Consider the following 21944-nt stretch of genomic DNA (forward strand, 5'->3'; position numbering starts at 1 on the left):
TCTCAAGCTGGACCCCCGGTCTACACATTGATATCAGTAAAACTCAAATAAATTCCACTGGAGCTTTGAAGAAGTTTAGGGTGAATGCACACATGCGGTGACCTGTGATCCAGCTTTAAATGCAGTTATATATTATACTTCACACACAGGAAACCAACTGAAGCTTAAATTAGGCTGATGATGGCGATTCATCTGTGAGGACTCGTCCTTTCACCACAAGCCAACGCTCTGATGTCTGAGAGCTTCCTCTTCTTCTCCTCTTCTAACCTCAGGCCACTTCTTCGCTCCAATCAAAGCATCCGACTCTTCAATTCAACACGATAATCAAAGCTTTCAGCTTCCAGCTGAAAAGGAATCATATGGGAAAATAAAAACATTATTAAAATAAATAAAAATGAATACTGTTGCTGGGAAAAATAACTCCATTAAAAAAACATCAATTTGTATTAACCTCCTCAGAGGGAGTGTACACGCAGTATTCTCTGTAGGAGAAGCAGAAGAAATGAGCGGCCTACACTGCCCCCTTGTGTCCAGACCCGAGTACTGCAGACACACAAAGTCCTGCACCACACTTTATTTTGGTCCAGTTCAAAGAGCTCTGAACATCAATATTAGATTTTACGTAGGACACATTTCAATAGAGCTGTTAAGCTTTTGGTGTTCTTAATGCATAGACACGAGAGTATTCATTTTTTAAAGTTTTTTAAAGTAAAAAAAACAAAAATATATATAATTTAATTAATATATATATAGAATATATATTTGTATACATATAATTTATATATATATATATATATATATATATATATATATATATATATATATATATATATACACACACATATATATTATGTATTAGAGCATGGAGGAATATTACAGTGAGCTTTCAAAATAAAAGTCTCACAAACTAGAGATATTATTCAACAACCAACTCAGTGAAACAATCTCTCTTCACGAGAAAAAAAATCAGTGTGCGTCTGTCTGCGTGCGCGCTACACCCACAGGCATGCACGTGCGCGCGCACGGGGCGGAGGATCGCCGTACTGTGCAGCGGGCACAAGCCGCTGGGCGCGCACGAGAAGCCGCAAAAAAAAGATTTTCTTTGCAGCCGCTACTTGAAGCCCGCGAGGAGAGCACAGAGGTAAGAGCCGCCGCGCGCTGCATCCCGTCTCTGTCCACCGAGGAAACAAAGGCAAAGAACGCGCTTTGGGTTCTTTGGGTTCTTTGGGTGCTTTTGATATTTGATTGTGTTTTTTCACTCATCCCTTTTGTCTCCTCCGCGCGCCGATCCTGTTTGAGACCAAAGCGCCGCAGCAGATCAAAGAGCAAACTGATTTGGAACATTTTAAAATGACGGAAATAAATTCATATTATTTCCTCTTCTTTTTTTTTCATTGGCGAAAAAAGACAAATGTGCACGAGCTTGAAAAGGGGTGTGTTCGGTCTGGAGCAACACGCGCTTCAGCCTCACATTGTTTCCCTTTTCTCACTTTTATTTGGGTAAAAACCGCGTCCTCTCGCGCGCACCCACGCGCTCTTCATCATGCATCGATCTCCTGCAGTAGTTTATCATTTATTGTGTCATTTACTCGGGCTGCTAAGCAACGCGTCTTCTTCTTCATAATTTACAGAAGCCCCCCCCCGCCCCCCCGCTTTGTCTGCACGGGGGTGTGACACCGTTCGGCCGCATGCAACAAGGCTCACTCACATGCACGCGTACACGCCCATTCGGCCTCCGAATGAACGATGTAGATTCATTATTAATCTCATATTTCCGTTTTATTGCACTGAGGAGAAGAGAGGAGGGAGGAATGAGGGGGGGGGGGGTGCTGAAGGACTGGGGGTGTACCTGGATGCCCCCCCCCCCCCCCCCTCATTGATGCTGCAGGATGCTTTTATTCCTGCAGCCGGTCGAACTCTATGAGCCCGGTCCTTTGTTTGCCGCGGCGCGCATGCGCACTGGGAGTAGGGTGTGGATGGGAGAGATGCCACCTTGCCTGTCAATAGGATGGAGAGGAGGAGGAGGAGGAGGAGGAGGAGGAGGAGGAGGGTGGGGGTCTTATTCGTGGTCAGGAGGGGAACAAAACCTGATGGAAATATGGAAATAAAATGGTTATTTGTGTCCGTGTGTGCGTGGGCGCGCGCGTGCGTGCGCGTGATGGTGTACCGTCACTGGACCGTTTTCACTCTCGTACAGTAGAATGATTTTGTTGAACCAAATCAGTCGATTCATTGATTAAGTGACGTGAATACGAATTAATACTACCAATATAATTCAGAAAATCAATAAAACCTCAAGCTGATTATCAAGAAAACCCATTATTTACACCCTTTCTCCTCCTATATCTTATGTATAAATATATATATATATATATATATATATATATAATGTGAAATATATTTTCACATTGTCTGTCCTTTTATTCACTGAACGACTAATCGATATTTAAAACATCAATATTATTATGAAGCAATAATAATATTGATATTTTATTGGACACTATTCTCTGTGTTCATATAGAAATATGTAAGTACATTTATTGTCTAAGCAGTATTAACAGCTGAATTTTAATAATCCCACTTGATTTTTACATGATTTTACTCTTAATAATTCATATTCATACTTTCATGTCTCGTGTTTGGCTTCACTAGAATCTCTTTACGTGTTGTTACATCAGAAATATCAGATCGCTGGTACCAATAGTTAAATATTCACTTTGAATAACTCCTATAAGTCCTCAGTCTATAATTAATCAGATTTACCTTTTGTTGAGTCTGAAATAATCAATAACGAGCTTTACTTTTATTACTTTACCTGCATCTTTTTAGATATAAGTAGCTACATTTCGTTCTCACTTACGAGCTCATTCATCCTCCTGGAAGGAGACAAACAGCGACCCGGTGAGACGTTACCACGGTGACTCATCCGCTTACCGCCTGTCTGTGTGTGTGTGTGTGTGTGTGTGTGTGTCGGGGAGCAGACATGTTGTCACGTATTCTGTCACTAGCGTCAGCTGTCAGAGGCGGCGTGTCATTATTCCCTCTTTACATCGATATCAGCTTTTCAAAGTAAATACTGCGATTATCAATTCAGCGATTCGATACCATGTTTAAAATCCACATTTAACCACCCGGAGATAACGGCACCACGTGTCCATCAATAGGCCGTGGCCTGGTACTGAATACAGCTCCGACGCATCGCAGTCTTACTCAATGCTACTTCTGCTAACGTGAGCTTTCAGCGACGTAGCACGATGTGGCTGTATGGGGGATTTTACGTGTTGATTTGTTTGGCGCGTCGTCCATCTCTCATACTCTTGAAATTTCTTCATATTCGGATTTCTGCCAATTTCTATGCAGCGATGTCTGCTAACAGGTTTTGGGGAGTGAAACTAGACATGCAAACATGCCTTTTGTGTCTCCAGAGGGAGCTGCACAAAGTACGATCGATGGCCTTAAGTGATGTCCGGCGAGTCAGTAGTGAAACGCGTGGCTGTGGAGTTAATCAGAAGTGAGAGTACAAAAGCATCTGTAGCAGCAGTTCATTCTCCAGCCTTCACTGCTAGTTGTTACTGTATTTATGAATTTCCTTGCCACTAAAGATGCATCTTTTGAGGCGACAAGCACCTTAGAGACTATCACTGTTCACATGATGGAGATCCTTCCAACCATCACGCTCAGCATGCAGTCATCTGCAAAGAGTCGGAGGACACTAAACGTTACACAGCAACAGCTCGAGTCTTTTCCATTCGTCTGCTCCTCAGTTGAATGTACATACTCATAAAGCGTGATACTCGTTATAGTTATATGAGTGGATCTCCTAATTGTTTGCTTTGAGCGGGCTCGGCTGTGAGACGAGGACGTGACTCCCTTGGAAAGACTGTGCTGTTTTTGCTTGTTTGGGTGAGCAGCTGGCTGCAGCGTGAATATGAAGTGTTTATTCTATAAAGGTCGACCCAGAACACGACCTTTGCATGGGCCGAACTTCCTCTGTTTGGTGAGCGTCCTGCAGCAGGCCGGCCTCGCAGCAATGAGGAAGTGGCACCTTCCCATTTTCATGTCTAAGGCGGCGTGATTGTGTATTAAAGGGCTTCCTCAAAGTTCATACAAAGTCTAAATTATCTGGTCTTTTAATAGACATTATACTGAGTGGACAGACTCCTGCTCAGGTTGTTTCCTCTGTGTTTTGATTACCAACTCCTATATTTTGACCTTCTATATCTTTAAACATGACCTCTCCCACAATCCTTTGCTTCTTTTCAACATTGTATCCTATTAAAATGTTTTTCTATCTAATAAGTGTTGAATATGTTTTATCGTGAATGAATGGCGGCGGAAAAGGAGATTTTAAAAACCTCTTTAAATCAAACACACAGATCCAGATCCGTCAGTGTGTACGTGTGATCCAAAGGAAATCAAATATTGCACATTCATATCATTTCATGGTAAACAAAGGCTAACGTGTTTCAAGCCCACTGCTGGACAGAAATAGACAAATGGAGCTTCAGAGACATTTATCAGCCTCACATTCATGATCATTCTGCACAAGATGATTTTACAAAATGCCGAGTTGAGTCTTTGACCCAGAGGTTCTGGAGTAAAAAGTCCCTTTCAGGCGTTTAAGCTGCTTCAACATCTACTGATTGCAAACAGGAACATTTGTATCCTTTATGGAATGTTAAATAATAAGTCCAGGCTGGTTCGCCCTAAAACAAACACCCCCGCTGTTACATTCCTGTCTCATGATTTCACAAGATTTCATTGAAGCCATTTCTGCTATTGTATCAATTATTAACAGGAGGAATTTCCTGCTGCAAATATGCAGCGTGAATTATAGATCAGCTTCAACGTCAGTTAAAGTTCACAAGTCAGATCTGCTAACGCGCTCAGCAGGGTACCGAGCGCCACAAACATACCAGGCAACACAGAACCAGGCAACACAGAACCAGGCAACACAGAACCAGGCACCACACCAATACCAGGAAACACACCAATACCAGGCAACACAGAACCAGGCAACACAGAACCAGGCAACACAGAACCAGGCAACACAGAACCCTGCACCATACCAATACCAGGAAACACAGAACCAGGCAACACAGAACCAGGCAACACAGAACCAGGCAACACAGAACCAGGCAACACAGAACCCTGCACCATACCAATACCAGGAAACACAGAACCAGGCAACACAGAACCAAGGCAACACAGAACCAGGCAACACAGAACCAGGCACCACACCAATACCAGGCAACACAGAACCAGGCAACACAGAACCAGGCAACACAGAACCCTGCACCATACCAATATCAGGAAACACAGAACCAGGCAACACACCAATACCAGGTAACACGAAACCAGGCAACACACCAATATCAGGCAACACAGAACCAGGCAACACAGAACCAGGCAACGCACCAATACCAGACAACACAGAACCAGGCAACACAGAACCCTGCACCACACCAATACCAGGACACACAGAACCAGGCAACACAGAACCCTGCACCACACCAGTACCAGGAAACACAGAACCAGGCAACACACCAATACCAGGCAACACAGAACCCTGCAACACACCAATACCAGGAAACACAGAACCAGGCAACACACCAATACCAGGCAACACAGAACCAGGCAACACACCAATACCAGGCAACACAGAACCAGGCAACACACCAATACCAGGAAACACAGAACCAGGCAACACACCAATACCAGGAAACACAGAACCAGGCAACACAGAACCCTGCAACACACCAATACCAGGAAACACAGAACCAGGCAACACACCAATACCAGGAAACACAGAACCAGGCAACACACCAATACCAGGAAACACAGAACCAGGCAATACAGAACCAGGTAACACACCAATACCAGGAAACACAGAACCAGGCAACACAGAACCAGGCAACACAGAACCCTACACCACACCAATACCAGGAAACACACAACCAGGCAACACGGAACCCTGCACCACACCAATACCAGGAAACACAGAACCAGGCAACACAGAACCCTGCACCACACCAATACCAGGAAACACAGAACCAGGAAACACAGAACCAGGAAACACAGAACCAGGCAACACACCAATACCAGGAAAACAGAAACAGGCAACACAGAACCAGGCAATACGGAACCAGGCAACACAGAACCAGGAAACACAGAACCAGGCAACACGGAACCAGGAAACACAGAAACAGGCAACACAGAACCAGGCAATACGGAACAAGGCAACACAGAACCAGGAAACACAGAACCAGGCAACACAGAACCAGGAAACACAGAACCAGGCAACATGGAACCAGGCAACACACCAATACCAGGCAACACAGAACCAGGCAACACACCAATACAAGACAACACGGAACCAGGAAACACGGAACCAGGTAACACAGAACCAGGTAACACAGAACTAGGCAACACGGAACCAGCCAACACGGAACCAGGCAACACACCAATACCAGGAAACACAGAACCAGGCAACACACCAATACCAGACAACACACGCGACTCGTCTGCGTTGAAGCTCATCATATTTATTCAAATCCTGAATTCTACCCAATACGGGTCATTTGGTTTAAACTGGAGAACACGGAGAAGCACAACAAATAGTGGTCGGCTGGACCAATCTGCCCAAACGGCATTATTCTCTTCTTCTTCTTCCGTCACAACGAGTACTTGGACGTCCTCGGCCTTCAGCGGCGATCAGCGTCTCTCGTCCTCCTCTCCGTCTGAATGTCTCACAACTGGAAGGCGTCCTCTCTCTCCGTGAGTCTCAGGCAGTCCCGGGACACTTTGTCTGAGGACAACGAGACGCGTGGCGGCGACTCGCAGGTGCGCTGGTGTTGACGTCCCAGTTCTGTCAGTTCCCGTCAACCAGACAGGAAACGAAGCCTCTTTCTCGAGGAGCTTTGCTGCACTCAGGTTGTAACTGGATGTTAAAGAAGGGTTTATTATTTGTTCTTTAGGGCATTATTTTATTAAAATGAACACATATAATAAGATATCTTTTTATATGCTTTTTAAAAATAGCTGGATTGATTTCACTTATTAATTGAAAAGCTTAAATAATTCCAAATATAAAAAGTTAAATATATTTTTATTATTTCAATATATTTAATTAGAATAATATTCTAAATTATTTTGTCTGAATGAATTGATTAAACTATATAAAATGCTGTTGTGTTGGTTTATATATTGCGTTTCTAGAATAAACCGAATTCTACGTAGGGGACCAATCAGAGGTCTGTCTGGACCCCGTGTGTCCTCAGTGAGTCCAGTCGGCCTGCGTGGTGCTGATGTGGTGCTCGGCTGTCATCCCATTCACCCCCTCCACCCCGTCTGGGGTTAGCTGGAGTTTACAGTCGCCTTTGTCCCTGTGTCCTCGTCTCCTCCCCCCCCCCCCCTCAGTCTCCCTCTCACGGCTGTGGCGAGGGACAGCGCATGCACGCCACCTCACGTCTCGCTCTGCCCGGCAGCGTCCGACGGGCCGGTGACCGGGTCACCGAGATACCGGTTTAGCCAAGAAGGACAGACGAGAGGGGGGTTAAGGGGGGCTGAGGGGGGCTGAGGGGGGCTGAAGGGGGCTGAAGGGGGCTGAGGGGGCTGACGGGGGCTGAAGGGGGCCGAGGGGGGCTGACGGGGGCTGAAAGGGGGGGCTGGATGTCTGAGTCTGGGTGCGTTCGTTGGGTCCACAGAGCCCGAGGCCGCCGGTCGCTCTCTCTGGGGCCGTTTCTCTGGGGAGGTTTCCTGTTCAAGCAGGCAGTGGATTTAAAGTCAAAGGTCACATGACGCTTCTGGGTGACGTTTAGGGGTCGTTTCCTTTCGTGGTCCCTTAAGAGAAAAGGCAGAATTAAGACGTTGCTTCCCGGGAGACTAAATCTGCGGCAGATTTATGGAACGATATTAGACGAGTGGCGGCGCTTTATGTTCTCTGGGATTTAGGGTCGTAAACATCACAGAGAAATGCCCAGGAAGCGTTTAGGAGTTATGACCTCCGTCTCAAGGGGGGGGGGGACTCAAACATGTACAACCAGCCAGCAGAGGGACAAGGTCCTCTGCAAAGGAAACAAAGTGGACCGGATGCTGTTTGCTGCATTAAAACCCTCTTCTGAACAAATGTAGATATTCATTGATGTTGGGTCACGGCGGGTCGGGTCACGGCGGTTTGGGTCGGGTCAGTTTGGGTCGGTTGGGGTCGGGTCGGGTCGGTTTGGGTCGGGTCGCGCTGTGGTGCTGCTGGTTGTGACAGAAACGTCCTCTGAAACAAGCAGCAAGGAGCAAAGGAAGATGCAGAGACGAGATGCTTGACAGCTCTCAGTGTGGACAAGTGTCCTGTCTCTGAGGCCGCTGTGTGTGTGTGTGTGTGTGTGTGTGTGTGTGTGACTGTGTGTGTGTGTGACTGTGTGTGTGTGTGTGTGTGTGTGTGACTGTGTGTGTGTGACTGTGTGTGTGTGACTGTGTGTGTGTGTGTGTGTGTGTGTGTGTGTGACTGTGTGTGTGTGACTGTGTGTGTGTGTGTGTGTGTGTGTGTAACTGTGTGAGTGTGTGTGTGTGTGTGTGTGTGACTGCATGTGTGTGTGTAACTGTGTGTGTGTGTGTGTGTGTGACTGTGTGTGTGTGTGTGTGACTGTGTGTGTGTGTGTGTGTGTGTGACTGCGTGTGTGTGTAACTGTGTGAGTGTGTGTGTGTGTGTGTGTGACTGCATGTGTGTGTGTAACTGTGTGCTGGGAGGGAGGAATATTGGCAGGAGCTGGTGAGTGGAAGATAGAGACGCCTGTCACAACCGTTTGGGGACGAATGTACTTTGAAAAGACAGAGAGACTAATAGACCCCCCCCCTCCTCCCCCCCCCCCCCCCCCCCCTCGGCTCTGCTGAGGGTCCATTTTGATTTTTGTGCACTTTAACGCAGCTTATCTTACATGTACAGTGCGCTCCTGCTCAAAATGGCCGCCATCGAGACAACAACAACCAAAGAACACACGGGGGGGGGGGGGGGGGCTCGCTCATTAGCACGTATTAGCACGTATCATCCGGCCACACTAAGGCGGACGCTCCAACCAGACGACCTTTAATGCACTCATTGATTCTCCACGAGAACGTGAACCACAGCGCTTCATGGACGTGAAGGAGTCGCTGATGATCCTGATTTCCGTCCTCGTAGCCCCCCGCAGTCCCCCGTAGCCCCCCGTAGCCCCTTGTAGCCCCTCGTAGCCCCTCGTAGCCCCCCGTAGCCCCCTGTAGCCCCTCGTAGTCCCCCGTAGTCCCCCGTAGCCCCCCGTAGCCCCTTGTAGCCCCTCGTAGCCCCTCGTAGCCCCCCGTAACCCCCTGTAGCCCCTCGTAGTCCCCCGTAGTCCCCCGTAGCCCTCCGTAGCCCCCCGTAGCCCCTTGTAGCCCCTCGTAGCCCCTCGTAGCCCCTTGTAGCCCCTCGTAGCCCCCCGTAGCCCCTCGTAGCCCCTCGTAGCCCCCCGTAGCCCCTTGTAGCCCTCCGTAGCCCCCCGTAGTCCCCCGTAGCCCCTCGTAGCCCCCCGTAGCCCCCCGTAGCCCCTCGTAGCCCCCCGTAGCCCCTCGTAGCCCCCCGTAGCCCCTCGTAGCCCCTCGTAGCCCCCCGTAGCCCCTCGTAGCCCCCCGTAGCCCCTCGTAGCCCCCCGTAGCTCCTCGTAGCCCCTCGTAGCCCCCCGTTACGCTGTGACACAGAACGAGCTCATTCAGTCCCCTGAAGGCAGCGGACCCCTAACAGCATTTATTCACTTTCTTCTGCACTAGTTGATGTGCTTTAGGGGGCGGGGCTACACGCTGATTGACAGGTGTCTTAATTAAGCATCTTTAATTACTCACAAAGCAAAAGGAGACAACAATGTTGTTGTAACGGTGTGACTTTAATGCGCCGATGTAGCCGCTCAGATGCTAATCCCAGCATGCTTTGGGACACCGACCAGCAGGGAGGACGGTGCCTTGTGTCAAACGTCTCACGTAACAAACCCACGACTCAAACGTCTTCTGAACGAGGGGACGACGACGTGAGAGACGAATACAAGAGACGCATCCAGAGCAACAATGTGTGTTTGTAGTCATTAGAAGCGTGATTCCACACGGAGCCTCTTCGCTCTTTAATCAGACTCAAGCTGCTTTTGAACGCCGTCCTTCGCCCGATGAACTGGATGTTTAATGGATGCTGCTGAGATTCCACACCAGCACTCCTTAGCATCCTAAAGCACGAACCGCGCTTCACTCTTCTTTGCGGTTTTCTATTTTTAAACTCCACACCACACGGAGACAAATGAATAATTGCTCAATTCTTTGCATAAATTACAAGAAACTTTGTCCAGAGCTGCTCACACACACACACACACACACACACACACACACACACACACACACACAGCGCCGTGCAGCTCCCTGTTAAACCTCCACGTCTGTCTCTTGTGGACATGATCTACTTCCCGTCCCCAGAGACCTCGAGGACGAGTACAGTATATAGTGGGAGAAGTTTGTTTATCTGAAACCCACATCGTTGATTCTGCTTCGTATCCGGTTTGTTTTTAGAGCTTCTGCTTTAGAATCAAGTTCACGACACGACGGGCAGCAAAGACACAGAAGACTTATGGAGGTTCACTGGGTCCCGTCCAGGAACCAGAGACAACGAGGCAGAAAACCCCGTGATACTTCTTCGTGTTGAACTGTGTGTTTACACACAACGCACACAGCCTCCTCAGTCAGAAGTGTCCACAAGGGACCCGTCTCTCCCAGGTACACACCTTCAGGTCCTTGGAGCAGTCTCACCTGGAGCCACAGCTCCCCGTCGTGTCCTCAGAGGACACGTTTGTAACAATGGAAAAAAGGGAGTAAGACGACTTATAAACGTTGTATTGCCCGTGCTCCTGGTTCATGTTAGGATGGAGCAGACTCCTTCAGGTGGTTCATCTAGAGGCTGAAGGACATTCTAGCTTCGTCTCCATGTCTTCAGATGTTTGGAGGAGTTTACTCTGCGTCACCAAGACCCCTTCTTCTTTTCTTCATGGCAACCAGGCTGACTGATGGCTTAGTGTGTGTGTGTGTGTGTGTGTGAGCAGGGAGCCGAGCTGGGGACGGGTCAAAGGTCACCTGTCCCTCACACACATCTTTCTTATTAATAAACTATTAGACAACAATCAACTCGTCACCCGTTTGTTCACACACGAGGACCTGAAATGCATTCTGGGACGTCCTGTCGTCCTCCATCAGTCTCACCCAGCGGACACTGCGCTCTGCTTCTGGACAGACGTGTGGAGGGGAGAAGGTTCTTGTAGAACCCTGGGTGGGTTCTCTCTGGATGGTTCCAGTTACACGCTGAGCTTCTGTTTCACTTCATGTTGTCGGCTTTCAGATCTGAAGTTCAGCCTTTTTGCAGCTTTTGTTCTCTGAGTGCATCGATTGTTCAAATATTTAGGAAGGTGAGGTCACTGCCCCCCCCCTCTCCCCCCCTTCTCCCCCCCTCTCCCCCCCCCCCCCACATACCTGAGCAGTCACAGTACGAAGGTCCAACTCGGCCTCCTGTTTTCACCTCTCCTTATCACTGGTATGTGAAGACTTCCCTTTGTAGCTTTGCAGGGGGGGGGGGGTGAAACGGACAACAACCCCCCCCTTCCTCCCCCCTCTTCTCTCCCCCTTCCTCCCCCCTCTGCACAGAATGCACTCATGATGTTTATGACAAAGCTTTTATATTCAGCCACACAGGACGAGGCTCCTTTACTGCGTTAGGATCACACAGGTGGATGTGTGTCTGTGTGTGTATGTATATATGTATGTATATATATATATATATATATATATATATATATATATATATATATATATATATATATATACATATATATATATATGTATATAAGTATACATATATGTATACTTGGGGCTCGTAGTTCAGGATCTAAGTGCAGGAAGGTTCTATGTTCTGTTCTGGCTTCGTTCATTGGACACGTTGGATTTTGGATGAAATAGTAAAAACTCAAAAATTGTTTGATTTGGACATTTTAGGGTCAAATCTTCTTTACTTTGGTAAATTGAACTAAACTCTCTTTAAAAACCTCTTTGGCGTTTAAAGTAGATTGAAGTCTCTAAATAGAAAGAAAGAAACGTGACGATGTCACTGGTCCAACAATGTGCTCGCGGCGCCGCAGTGGATTGTGGGTATTCTGCTGAAGCCCTGGCGGCACCTGTTGGATCCGGACCACAGGGACCTGGATGTGTCAGACGAACAGGACATCTTCACAACGACGTCCGAGAGAAGAAACGTTCTTCGTTCATCCCACAGGAGACGGGTTCCTCGTGATGGACTAAGTGCAGAGCGCAGGGGAACGTCCTCCCGCCCGTAGTTCTTCGTGAAACATTAACGTGGAACCTTTAAAACCTGGATTGTTTTCACACACTTGTGTGACCAAAACAACTTTATTAGCTCAACAGGTTCTCGCCTTCCAAATCTATTTTCAGAATAAACTTTCATCCAAACAGGAAATTTGGATAAAGCAACAAAAGGTTGATTTTCGTGTGTTTGGCGTCTTTGAACCTCGACGTCGAAGTGTTTGATCGGTAAACGTGCTTCGTGTTTCATCATGCAGATACTTTTAGTATAAAGGAGATATTTTGAGGGTTAAGTCAGAAACTTGAATAGTTGCAACAACTGAAACGCAGTTGAACAGAAACTCAAACTGCCGATTAGAACTTTCTGTCTCCTTTAACAAGGATGTGATCCGTTTCACTTCCCTCCCGTTGATAGAAAGGCTGCGGGAGGATTTGTGTCCTGGTGATAAACGATCAATAACCAGCCGGGACTTTTCCTCCAATCTGAGGATCGATCCTCTGAACACACGGAAATGTGTGTGTGTGTTTGTTTATGCCTCTGGATGTGTGTTTAGCATTAGCTTGAATGATTAGCTGTGTGTGTGTGTGTGTGTGTTCAGCCTGAGGCCAGAAGAAGCAGTGCAGATAGTACAGTACCTGTGTACTCTGAGTAATTAGTACTCAGTACCTTTGTACTCTGAGTAATTAGTACACAGTACCTGTGTACTCTGAGTAATTTGACTCCTCTTCAGAACAAAGCGATGACTTTGTTCTGAATGCAGCTTTCTTTCGCCGGGTCGGATAGCACGGGATGCTTGGGCCTTGTAGCCCGCGTTAGCGTTAGCACTGGTTAGCTGCTCTGTGTGGTGCTAACAGCTGATGACGCAGCGGGCTATCCTGCTAGCCGCTGAAACACAACGACAGGTGCTGGTTTCATGCAGACGGACAGACGGACGCGTTGTGCGTTTCACAATAAAGTGTAAACTTAGGATTCTCATTCGTGGTGGCGGATCAAATACATCTCAGTGACGTACTTTATAAGACAAACAGGTGTCTGTTTGTCGCGTGGAGGCCACCGTGTGAACTCTTCATCCCAACGTCTCCATGTGCTTTGTCTTGGTGGACGCTGATGTGCTATTTTACACCTCAAACTGCTGGAAAGGCAGAATGGTACGGAGGTGCAGGGCTCCATGTGAGGAGTCGGGGGCCGTCGGGGCTCCGATGAAGAGAGAAGATCCCGCTGTCGCGCCGCCAGAGTTTCACCGACTCAAACGTGTCGTTTCAGCGAGTCGAAGGTTTGAATTCCGACTGCGAGCTACGAGCCTCCTCATCGCTGCTCCTTCCGACTCAGTGAAGCTTTTACGTGTGTGTGTGTGTGTGTGTGTGCGTGTGCGTGTGCGTGTGTGTGTGCGTGTGTGCGTGTGCGTGTGTGTGTGTGTGTGTGTGCGTGTGCGTGTGTGTGTGTGTGTGCGTGTGTGCGTGTGCGTGTGTGTGTGTGTGTGTGTGCGTGTGCGTGTGCGTGTGTGTGTGTGTGTGTGCGTGTGTGCGTGTGCGTGTGTGTGTGTGTGTGTGTGCGTGTGCGTGTGCGCGTGTGCGTGTGTGTGTGTGTGTGATTGGGATAAATTTTCCGCTCCAGTTTTCCGGCCTGTCCGCTCAGCCTGCTGCACTTTGCTGAAACAGACTCGTCTTAAATCAGCCAGCTGGACGCAGCAGGAAGTGTTCACACGCGTTGTACGTTGCAGAAACGTCACTTTATTCCCTAAAACACGTGACGTTTCGACCTGCATCTTTAAACAAGCAGGGAACTATTCCGTCTCTGCTTTCTGACGCTAACACGCTAACGAGAATCGCTCAGCCAACAGACGAGCTGCGGTTTTAGTTGTGAATTGATCATCCGAGTCGATCCTTTTGTCGTCTACGTTTGTGTTCAGGTGAAACAAACAGCGTGCGGCATGTTATTGAAGCTTTGGTCATCCTTTATGCTAAGCTAACCACAAGCACGCTCCGTACGGGTCGACCACTAATTGCTGTCATCTGTCTGCTGAGTTTATTTAAGCTTGTCTAGTGAACAGCTGTTGCTGCACAATGAAGCCGTGTGCGTCTTTTCATCAGAACACAGACGGTCATGTGAGCCGTCCGTGTTTAATCACCATTAATAAGTGCAGCTTTACTCACGAGGTCTTTGTGTTATTATTAAAACGTTAAAACTATTATTCGCTGAGAAACACAGGAGTCATGTGACCAGAGGACGACGTCGCCACGGCGTCTCCTCCCTTTTCTATTTGACTGCGTTAACGTTAGCCAGCGGCTAGCTAATCGCCGCTACGCCGCATCCTAGATAGCCCCCGCCCTCAGGTTGGCGCCGCCTGCTGCGAGCCCTTTGGAGGCAAAAGCTGCCTGAGTGCCTTTGAGCAACGGGAAGATTCTGCAAAAGTAAAAAGGCCTCGTCAGACTGAACAAGGAGAAGGAATCACGAGAGAGTCGAGTGTGCAAAGGGGACACAAAGGGGACACAAAGGGAGAAGGAGGGACAATTCAGAAGGATGTAAAACTGTCTCCTCCGGTTAGGAGACGACGTCTCTGCTGCGGATAGAAAAGGCGTGAAGCTGCGAGCCGAGTGGCGTCGGCGTGCCGGCGAGCGCGATGGCGCCGGAGGAAAGTGATGCGTCGAGAAAAAAAAAAAAACGTCCAAGAACTCAACCATCTGTCCGCCGGGAGCTCGTCCCACCTTCCCGAGGCAGAGATACGACGGTTGGAGACCTTCTTCCCTGTCGGGCGATCAATCACGTGTTCCGCTGACTCGGCGCCATTAGACACGCTGCACAACACGAGAAAGAACCGCGTTTTTCTTTTAGTGACTCTCAGGAACAATAAATGGACCTGAGAGAGATTCCATTTCCAAGCAGAGCGGGTGGATTGTTTAAGGAGCCTTAAGGAGTCTGAAGCTCTTTGGATTCCGATTGAGATCATTAACCTATTTATCATTTATCATGATCCAGAACCCTATTGGGTTCCATCTAACTTCATTCGTTTAAAGATGGGGGGATATGAAGGATCTCATCCAGGAATCTTAACACATTTTAAGGCCTAAGAGCCTTTTTCACCTCCTTTCAGATGCTCCTGGTAGAAGGTTTGTCCTGCGCCTTGATGCCATTGCCCCCCTGCTGGCCACAGCTTGCAGGTCAGACTGAGCGTTTCCTCCAGGTTCTCCCGGCTCTCCGAGCTCTGGAAACCACACGCCCGGCAGCCAGAACGCGTGCGTCTGGTTGAAGGAAGCCATTGTCTGCCTGGGGGGGGGGGCGAGTCATCGTCAGATGGCGTGAAGCAGCGGACAGACGTCCATTGTGGTCGGTGTGACGCTGCGGCAGGAACGGTAGAACTGTTTGGACGCTCGGTGGGGGGCGTGTGGGGGGGGGCATAGTGGAGTAATTCAGTCAGAGGAGACGAGGCGACGGGCGACTTGGCGGCTTCGTCGAGACGAGACAGCAGCAGAACATCTGGGGGGGGGGCGAAGGCGTCGTGGCAGGTTTCAGATGAGAAGTGATTCAGGAGAAGTTCTACTGTCGATATCCGGGTCCTTTGGTCCTCCTCTCCTCGGTGGGGGGAGATGTTTGCACGCTCTGTTTGCGTGGTTCTGTTTGCGTGGTTCTGCTTGTGTGGTTCTGTGTCTCTGGAGTTGTAGAATCTAAATGTGAGCGTTGTGTTGTGAGTTTCCTGTCATGGGTGGAACAGAGACTTTCCATCTAAAGGTTTCAAACCTTCACACATTTCATTCGTCATTTTGGGGCATTTTTTACACATCAACATACAGACTTAATATTTCAAACGACAAACGGTTCCGTTCTTGAGTCTCAATGAGGCCGATATGTTGTGGCATCGCCCCCCACAGGTAGACAGATGGAGGAATCTATGAAAAGATTCTTCAACTCACGCTGCCAGCCAGGAATCTGCAGGTGTGCGTGTGCGCGTGTGCGTGTGTGTGTGTGTGTGTGTGCGTTTGGGTCTCCTCCACAGGACTCATGTGTTCCATCATGTGTTCCATCATGTGTTCCATCATGTGTTCCATCATGTGTTCCATGAGCATCTTCTTCCTCTTCCTGGTGTCTCGTGTCATAAGGTGCAGATTGTGTGCAGGACGCTGTGCACTCAAACCGTCCTCTGGGTTCCAGAAGCTTCGTTGTTCCCTTTGTTCTTCGTACAAGTTGTGGCTTCATGTGAGTGACGGCCGTCCTGCTGAACGTCTGTTCTCTGCGTCTTGTTTCAGAGGCCACAGATCCAAAATGGGAGGAAAGCTCAGCAAAAAGAAGAAGGGATACAACGTAAACGATGACAAGGCCAAAGACAAGGACGCCAAGGCAGAGGGGGCCTCTGCCGAGGAGAGCGAAGCGCCGAAAGACAACAAAGACGAGGCCGCGGCGGCGCCCTCCGACGCCAAGGAGGTAGCCAACGACACGGCGGCCAAAGAGGCGCCGGCCGCAGACGCCGCGGCGCCCAAGGAGGAGGAGAAGAACGCCGCCAAGGAGCCCGAGAAACCCGCCGCCAACGCCGAGCCGAAAGCAGAGGCGCCCAAGAGCGCCGAGCCCGCCAAGGCCGAGGAGAAACCAGCAGCCCCCGCCCCGGCGAAGGAATCAGCCCCCGCCGCCAAGGAGCCCGAGGCCAAAGCGGCGGCGCCCGCTCCGGCGGCCGAGAGCAAAGATGAGGCCGACGGCAAAAAGACTGAGGCCCCCGCGGCACCAGCAGCCAAAGCCGAGGCCTCCGCCGCCCCCAAGCCCAAGGAGGCGGCGCCGGCAAAGGAGGCCGCCGCCCCTAATTCAACACCAGCCGCCGAGCCTCCCGCCAAGGAGGCGAACGCCACCGAGGCGCCGAGCAAGGATCAAACCGTAGCAGTTCAAGAGTGACGGACAGCTTCTGAAGTACCGAACTCGACGCCGATGAAAACAACAAAAAAATGAAATTAACTACCCCCATATTATGATGATGATGATGATGATGTAATGTTGATGGAGGAAGACTGGAGCAACCAGTCATCATTATGTTTTATTTTCTCTGCTGTAGTATTTGAACTTTGATACGAGTCTGTCGGCCGCCTCTCCATCCCTCATCATCACGCTCCTCTTCATCGGCAACACGCCTCCACTCACCTGCAGCTCCACAGGGGGGTACCAGCTGGACCTGGTCCAGGGTGGTTCCTTCACAGACGGCTTTGTGTGAAACACCGCGATGGGACTCCGAGCTTCCTCAGACATTCAGGAGGTCGAACTAAGCAGAACTTTGCAGCGCAAAACACATTCTTAGGCGTATAAAACAGTCGTAGGAATTTTTTCAGATAAACTTCTAGATTTTGTACTGAAACACACAGTTATATTGTGAACTAAGAAGTTTTTTAACATTTGTAAAACACTTATAAAATGTGCAAAGCCTCGCTGAAAAGATCCCCTACGTGTTCTCAGAAAGTCTCGGTTGCTACAAAACAAATGTGATGACAAATTAGAACAGATGTTTGACATAAGACCCTCGGTTGGTTTGACCTCAGATCACTGGGAGAACGTCGGCCGTCGAAGCTGTTTCCCGCGATCGTCTTCTCGAGTCCTTCACTTAGTGAAGAGAAGCACAAAATAAGAGGAACCCGCCGCTCCCCAGAACACCGACCAGTAGATTAAACCAGTCCAGCTCGATCTGCTTCTGGTCCACGTTCCCATGGCAACCGCACACCACGCTGTCATGGTGGGATGGAAGAGTCTCGCACATGAAACGGGAGCTTCTCATTTTGTCCTCGTCCGCTCAAACATCCCTTTCATCCTCATACGTGCATGACATGTGTACATAGATGCAGCGGTGGAAGGAGAAAGGTGTCCACATATTCCACCCACAATAACCCTAACCCTAACCCCTGACCCCTAACCCTAACCCCCAACCCTCACTCCTCATATTCACTTTAAGGCTGCTGATAGTGAAGCAGTTTACTATCAGAAGTCAGATGACTAGAGTGAAATAACATGCAGGTGTAACAGCCCCTCGGTGCTTGACTTCATGCCCTCTCCTTGTTTCCACCCTTGCATATATGGAGATTCATCATGTCCGTACATATTCATTCATCTCAGACATCCAAGTGACAGCGGCGTTTTCCTCGCAGCACCGTAGCAGAAACCAACCCTGGAGGGGCGTCCGTGTCCTTGGGTTCCTCCCCGCTCTTGACTCAGTGGTTTGCATGTCCGTGGTTGGTCCCGTCTCTTTGGTCAAGTGGAGAAAAAAAAGCATCTTTCTCAGTCTGCATCCGTGGCAACTACAGTTGGTATTTCCATCCCATGTGTCACCACTGCTACTCCCCCCACGCCCATCAACAACCAACAGAAACATCAAATGGAAATTGATGCATTCAAAGTTATATGTACTTGTATAAATGGTGCAACAGTAATAAAATGTGAGAAATTGACTGAAACTCAAGGATTTTGTGTAAGTCGGCTTTTTTCGCGCACTCACGTGTTAAAGAAATAAACATTGATGGCAAAAACCAACGTGTTGATGAGGTCTGAATCCGTGACTTCCTCCACTTCTTGGTCCTGCATGCCGACGAGCAGACCCGTGGGCTTCTGGAGAAGCCTTCATGAAGATGTGGGCTTTCGTGGCTTTGTGTAAAGATTAACAACCATTTTCACCCAAAGAATCCTCGAATGAAAGAGTTCCTCAAAGATGTTGAAAGCACCAGTGTTCAAAGATCTCCCCAAAACGGAATGAGATCCAGGAGGGTTGTGGGTTCAGCTGCCTCAGGTCAGCCGGCCTTCAGGAGCCTTGAGGAACCCCAAGGTTCTGAGGAATGTAAAGGGGTTCTTGGTAGAAGGCCTTTGAACAGAACAGTGTCCTCTGCAACCTGGGTAGACCCCGGGGGATGAAAGGGTCTTCAGAGAACCCGGTATGAGAGGATCCCCTGAGAGCAAACTCCTGGACTATTCAGGGAAGATCTTCATGGCCGTTTCTTTCTGGCAGAAAGAAAGTGGCCGCTCAGACACTTACTATCCAGGATGCTTCGTCCTGCCTTTACCTCTGAAGGGCCGCTCGTGCTCGTCTGGACCAAGAGCTTCGAAACGGAGCTGTTGTCGAGTTGTTAAAGTCGTGTCTGGATACTGGAATGACATCACCAGATGATCAATCAATCAGTTACAGAACATGTAATTACACATTAGAGTGAAAACAGGACAAACATGATGTTGCTGCTTCCTGAATTCCTCAAATCCTCAATACACAGATATAAAAAGGTCAAAGTTGAGACAGATGTTTAAAATGTTGCGTGTTTAAATATTGATGTGTAATGAAGTCCTTTGCTTTCAGCCTTCTTCATATTATTGCTTTGTTGCTCCATCTTGGTCTCCGTGTTGGAACGAGATGCTTTTCCATCATGGTCAGGTAGTCCGGTGGAGCTTCATCTACTTCACACGTTTATATTTAGATATTGAACACATGCTGGTTCCTGACTGAAGGAACGAACACAGCGCGATGGAAAGGATCCCTGTGAGCGGTGACCAGAGAGCACGCGTCTCCGTCTGGGGGGGTCCAGAAGAAGACGCCACCATCTGAGGAGGACACCGTGGAGAAGAAGTGCATTATGGGTCTCCAGGGGAGGATGACGCTTCACAATGAACTCACAATGTTACACACAGGAGCCTGAGGTGGAGCATGAGGGGGGGTGTTCAGATATTGAGATGTTCCCATGATGCTCCTCACGTTTCTTCCTCTCGCGTTGGAAGTATGATCATTAAAAACAGATCATCAAGACCTTTACGGGATAAAATGAGTCGTGGCTGAAGGTTGACATCTTCACCGGGCCGACCCCCCATGGAGAGCCCCCCCCCCCCCCTCAGGGCTACCCGCCCATCACAGAGAGCGGCGTGGAAACAAAAGGCGCCGTCTGGAAACCAGCGGCTTTGATGTCCGACCCACAACAACCAAAAGGCGGGAAGAAAGTCCACGAGGAGCCGAGCCGAGCCGCCCCATTGGTCCGCGCCGCTTCCTGCTCCCTCGCCATTGGCCGACTCTCGCCTAGCAACAGGCACAAGTGCAGCCATAGCAGAGCCCCCCCCCCCCCCCCCCCTGCCTCCCCTGTGGGGGAGTTGCTGATGGATGGAGCATGTGGAGACGCACATAGAGGGGGCGCACACACACACACGTACACGTATACACACACACGCGCACACACACACACACACACACACACACACGCACACGTACAGTAGGAGCTTCTGGTACGGTGGAGTTGAACCTTATATAACAGTTTCTAACATCGGCTCCTTCAGCCTGACGAACGTTTCCTCAGGAATCCAAACACAATAATTCCTGATTTAACTTTTCACAAATAAAAACTTAAATCGATAAAAAGACTTTAGACTTTAGTGCGACATCACATTAATTACATTACAGGTCTTTTAGCTTTTATCCAAAGCGACTTACATCACATTTTTAACCCCTGGATTTTACATCTTTGCCCGGGGAGCAATTAAGGGTCAGGTGTCTTGCTCAGGGGCACTTCGACACGGGGCAGCCGGGACTCGAACCACCAACCTTGTTGGTTCCCACCACACCCTCTCTACCCCCTGCGCCACAACGACCCCCGACACGGCAGACAAATAGAAGGTCGACTAAAACAAAACCTTCCGGTCCGTCCACTTTAGCTCTGGAGTCCAGGGGTCTATCTGGGGGGTCTATCTGGGGGGGGCGAGGGGGGGGTCTATCTGGGGGGGGCGGGGGGGGGTCGAGGGGGGGGTCTATCTGGGGGGTCTATCTGGGGGGGGCGAGGGGGGGGTCTATCTGGGGGGTCTATCTGGGGGGGGCGAGGGGGGGGTCTATCTGGGAGGGTCTATCTGGGGGGGGGCAAGGGGGGGGCACAGGAATCTTTGTGATTGCTGTGATTATCGTCTCAAGCGCCTCGTCTGCCACCACCTGCCTTTATTTATCTATTTATCTTTCATTTCCCTGCAGCTGCCGATGCGTTATCTCATTGGCCGGCCGTGTCGTCATGGCAACCGCATACCAGGAAAAGTGCTGCTCGCCGAGAGGCGCTTTGTGCATCAATACGCACAATGTGGACAAGAATCAGACTAGAAACCAACTATTACCTTCAACAATGAACAATGTGGGATTCATCCGACGTCAGAGCTCCTCAGGAGGCTTTGAGCAGCGACCCGTGTAGTTCCGTGTTCTTGTTATGTGATCTGGATTGTGTTGTTATGACAACCGGAGAACGACTTGAGTCAGGAAACATTTGGTTTAATCCTCAGTAAACAGGCAGCGCTTCACGAGCCAAACTCAGGCAACGACACCGTTTTCCAGAAGTGTGCGTTTGCTTTTCTACAGAAACAGAAGTGTGCGTGTTGGGATCCGCACAAACGTCTTGCCCGTAGGCGAGACTCTGAAACGTTGCTTTTATGCACAAATCAATTAAGAGGTTTTTGTGGATTTTACTTCACAATAAATGTTCTTTTAGATTAGAGGAAAGAAAGCATTTGTTTTACTACTTTATCTGTTTGTGACTGTAGATTTATACCAAATTCACAAATAGTGAAAGTTTTAGGAAGATTGGAGAAAAATCTTCAGATCGATGTAAAGAAAAATATGAATATTGATGGA

At 49.1% G+C, this 21944-nt stretch overlaps 1 protein-coding gene across 1 annotated transcript; it reads left to right on the forward strand.

The window, feature by feature from the left end:
• Positions 1–972: 972 nt before the first annotated feature.
• On the forward strand, positions 973–18770 carry basp1 (brain abundant, membrane attached signal protein 1). The gene is made up of 2 exons (XM_078099957.1): positions 973–1141; positions 16591–18770. The coding sequence occupies exon 2, from the start codon at positions 16607–16609 to the stop codon at positions 17222–17224; it is 618 nt and encodes a 205-aa protein (XP_077956083.1). The 5' UTR covers positions 973–1141; positions 16591–16606; the 3' UTR covers positions 17225–18770.
• Positions 18771–21944: the final 3174 nt, after the last annotated feature.

Source organism: Gasterosteus aculeatus, chromosome 3 (genome assembly GCF_964276395.1).
Source record: "Gasterosteus aculeatus chromosome 3, fGasAcu3.hap1.1, whole genome shotgun sequence".
Taxonomy (NCBI): Eukaryota; Metazoa; Chordata; class Actinopteri; order Perciformes; family Gasterosteidae; genus Gasterosteus; species Gasterosteus aculeatus.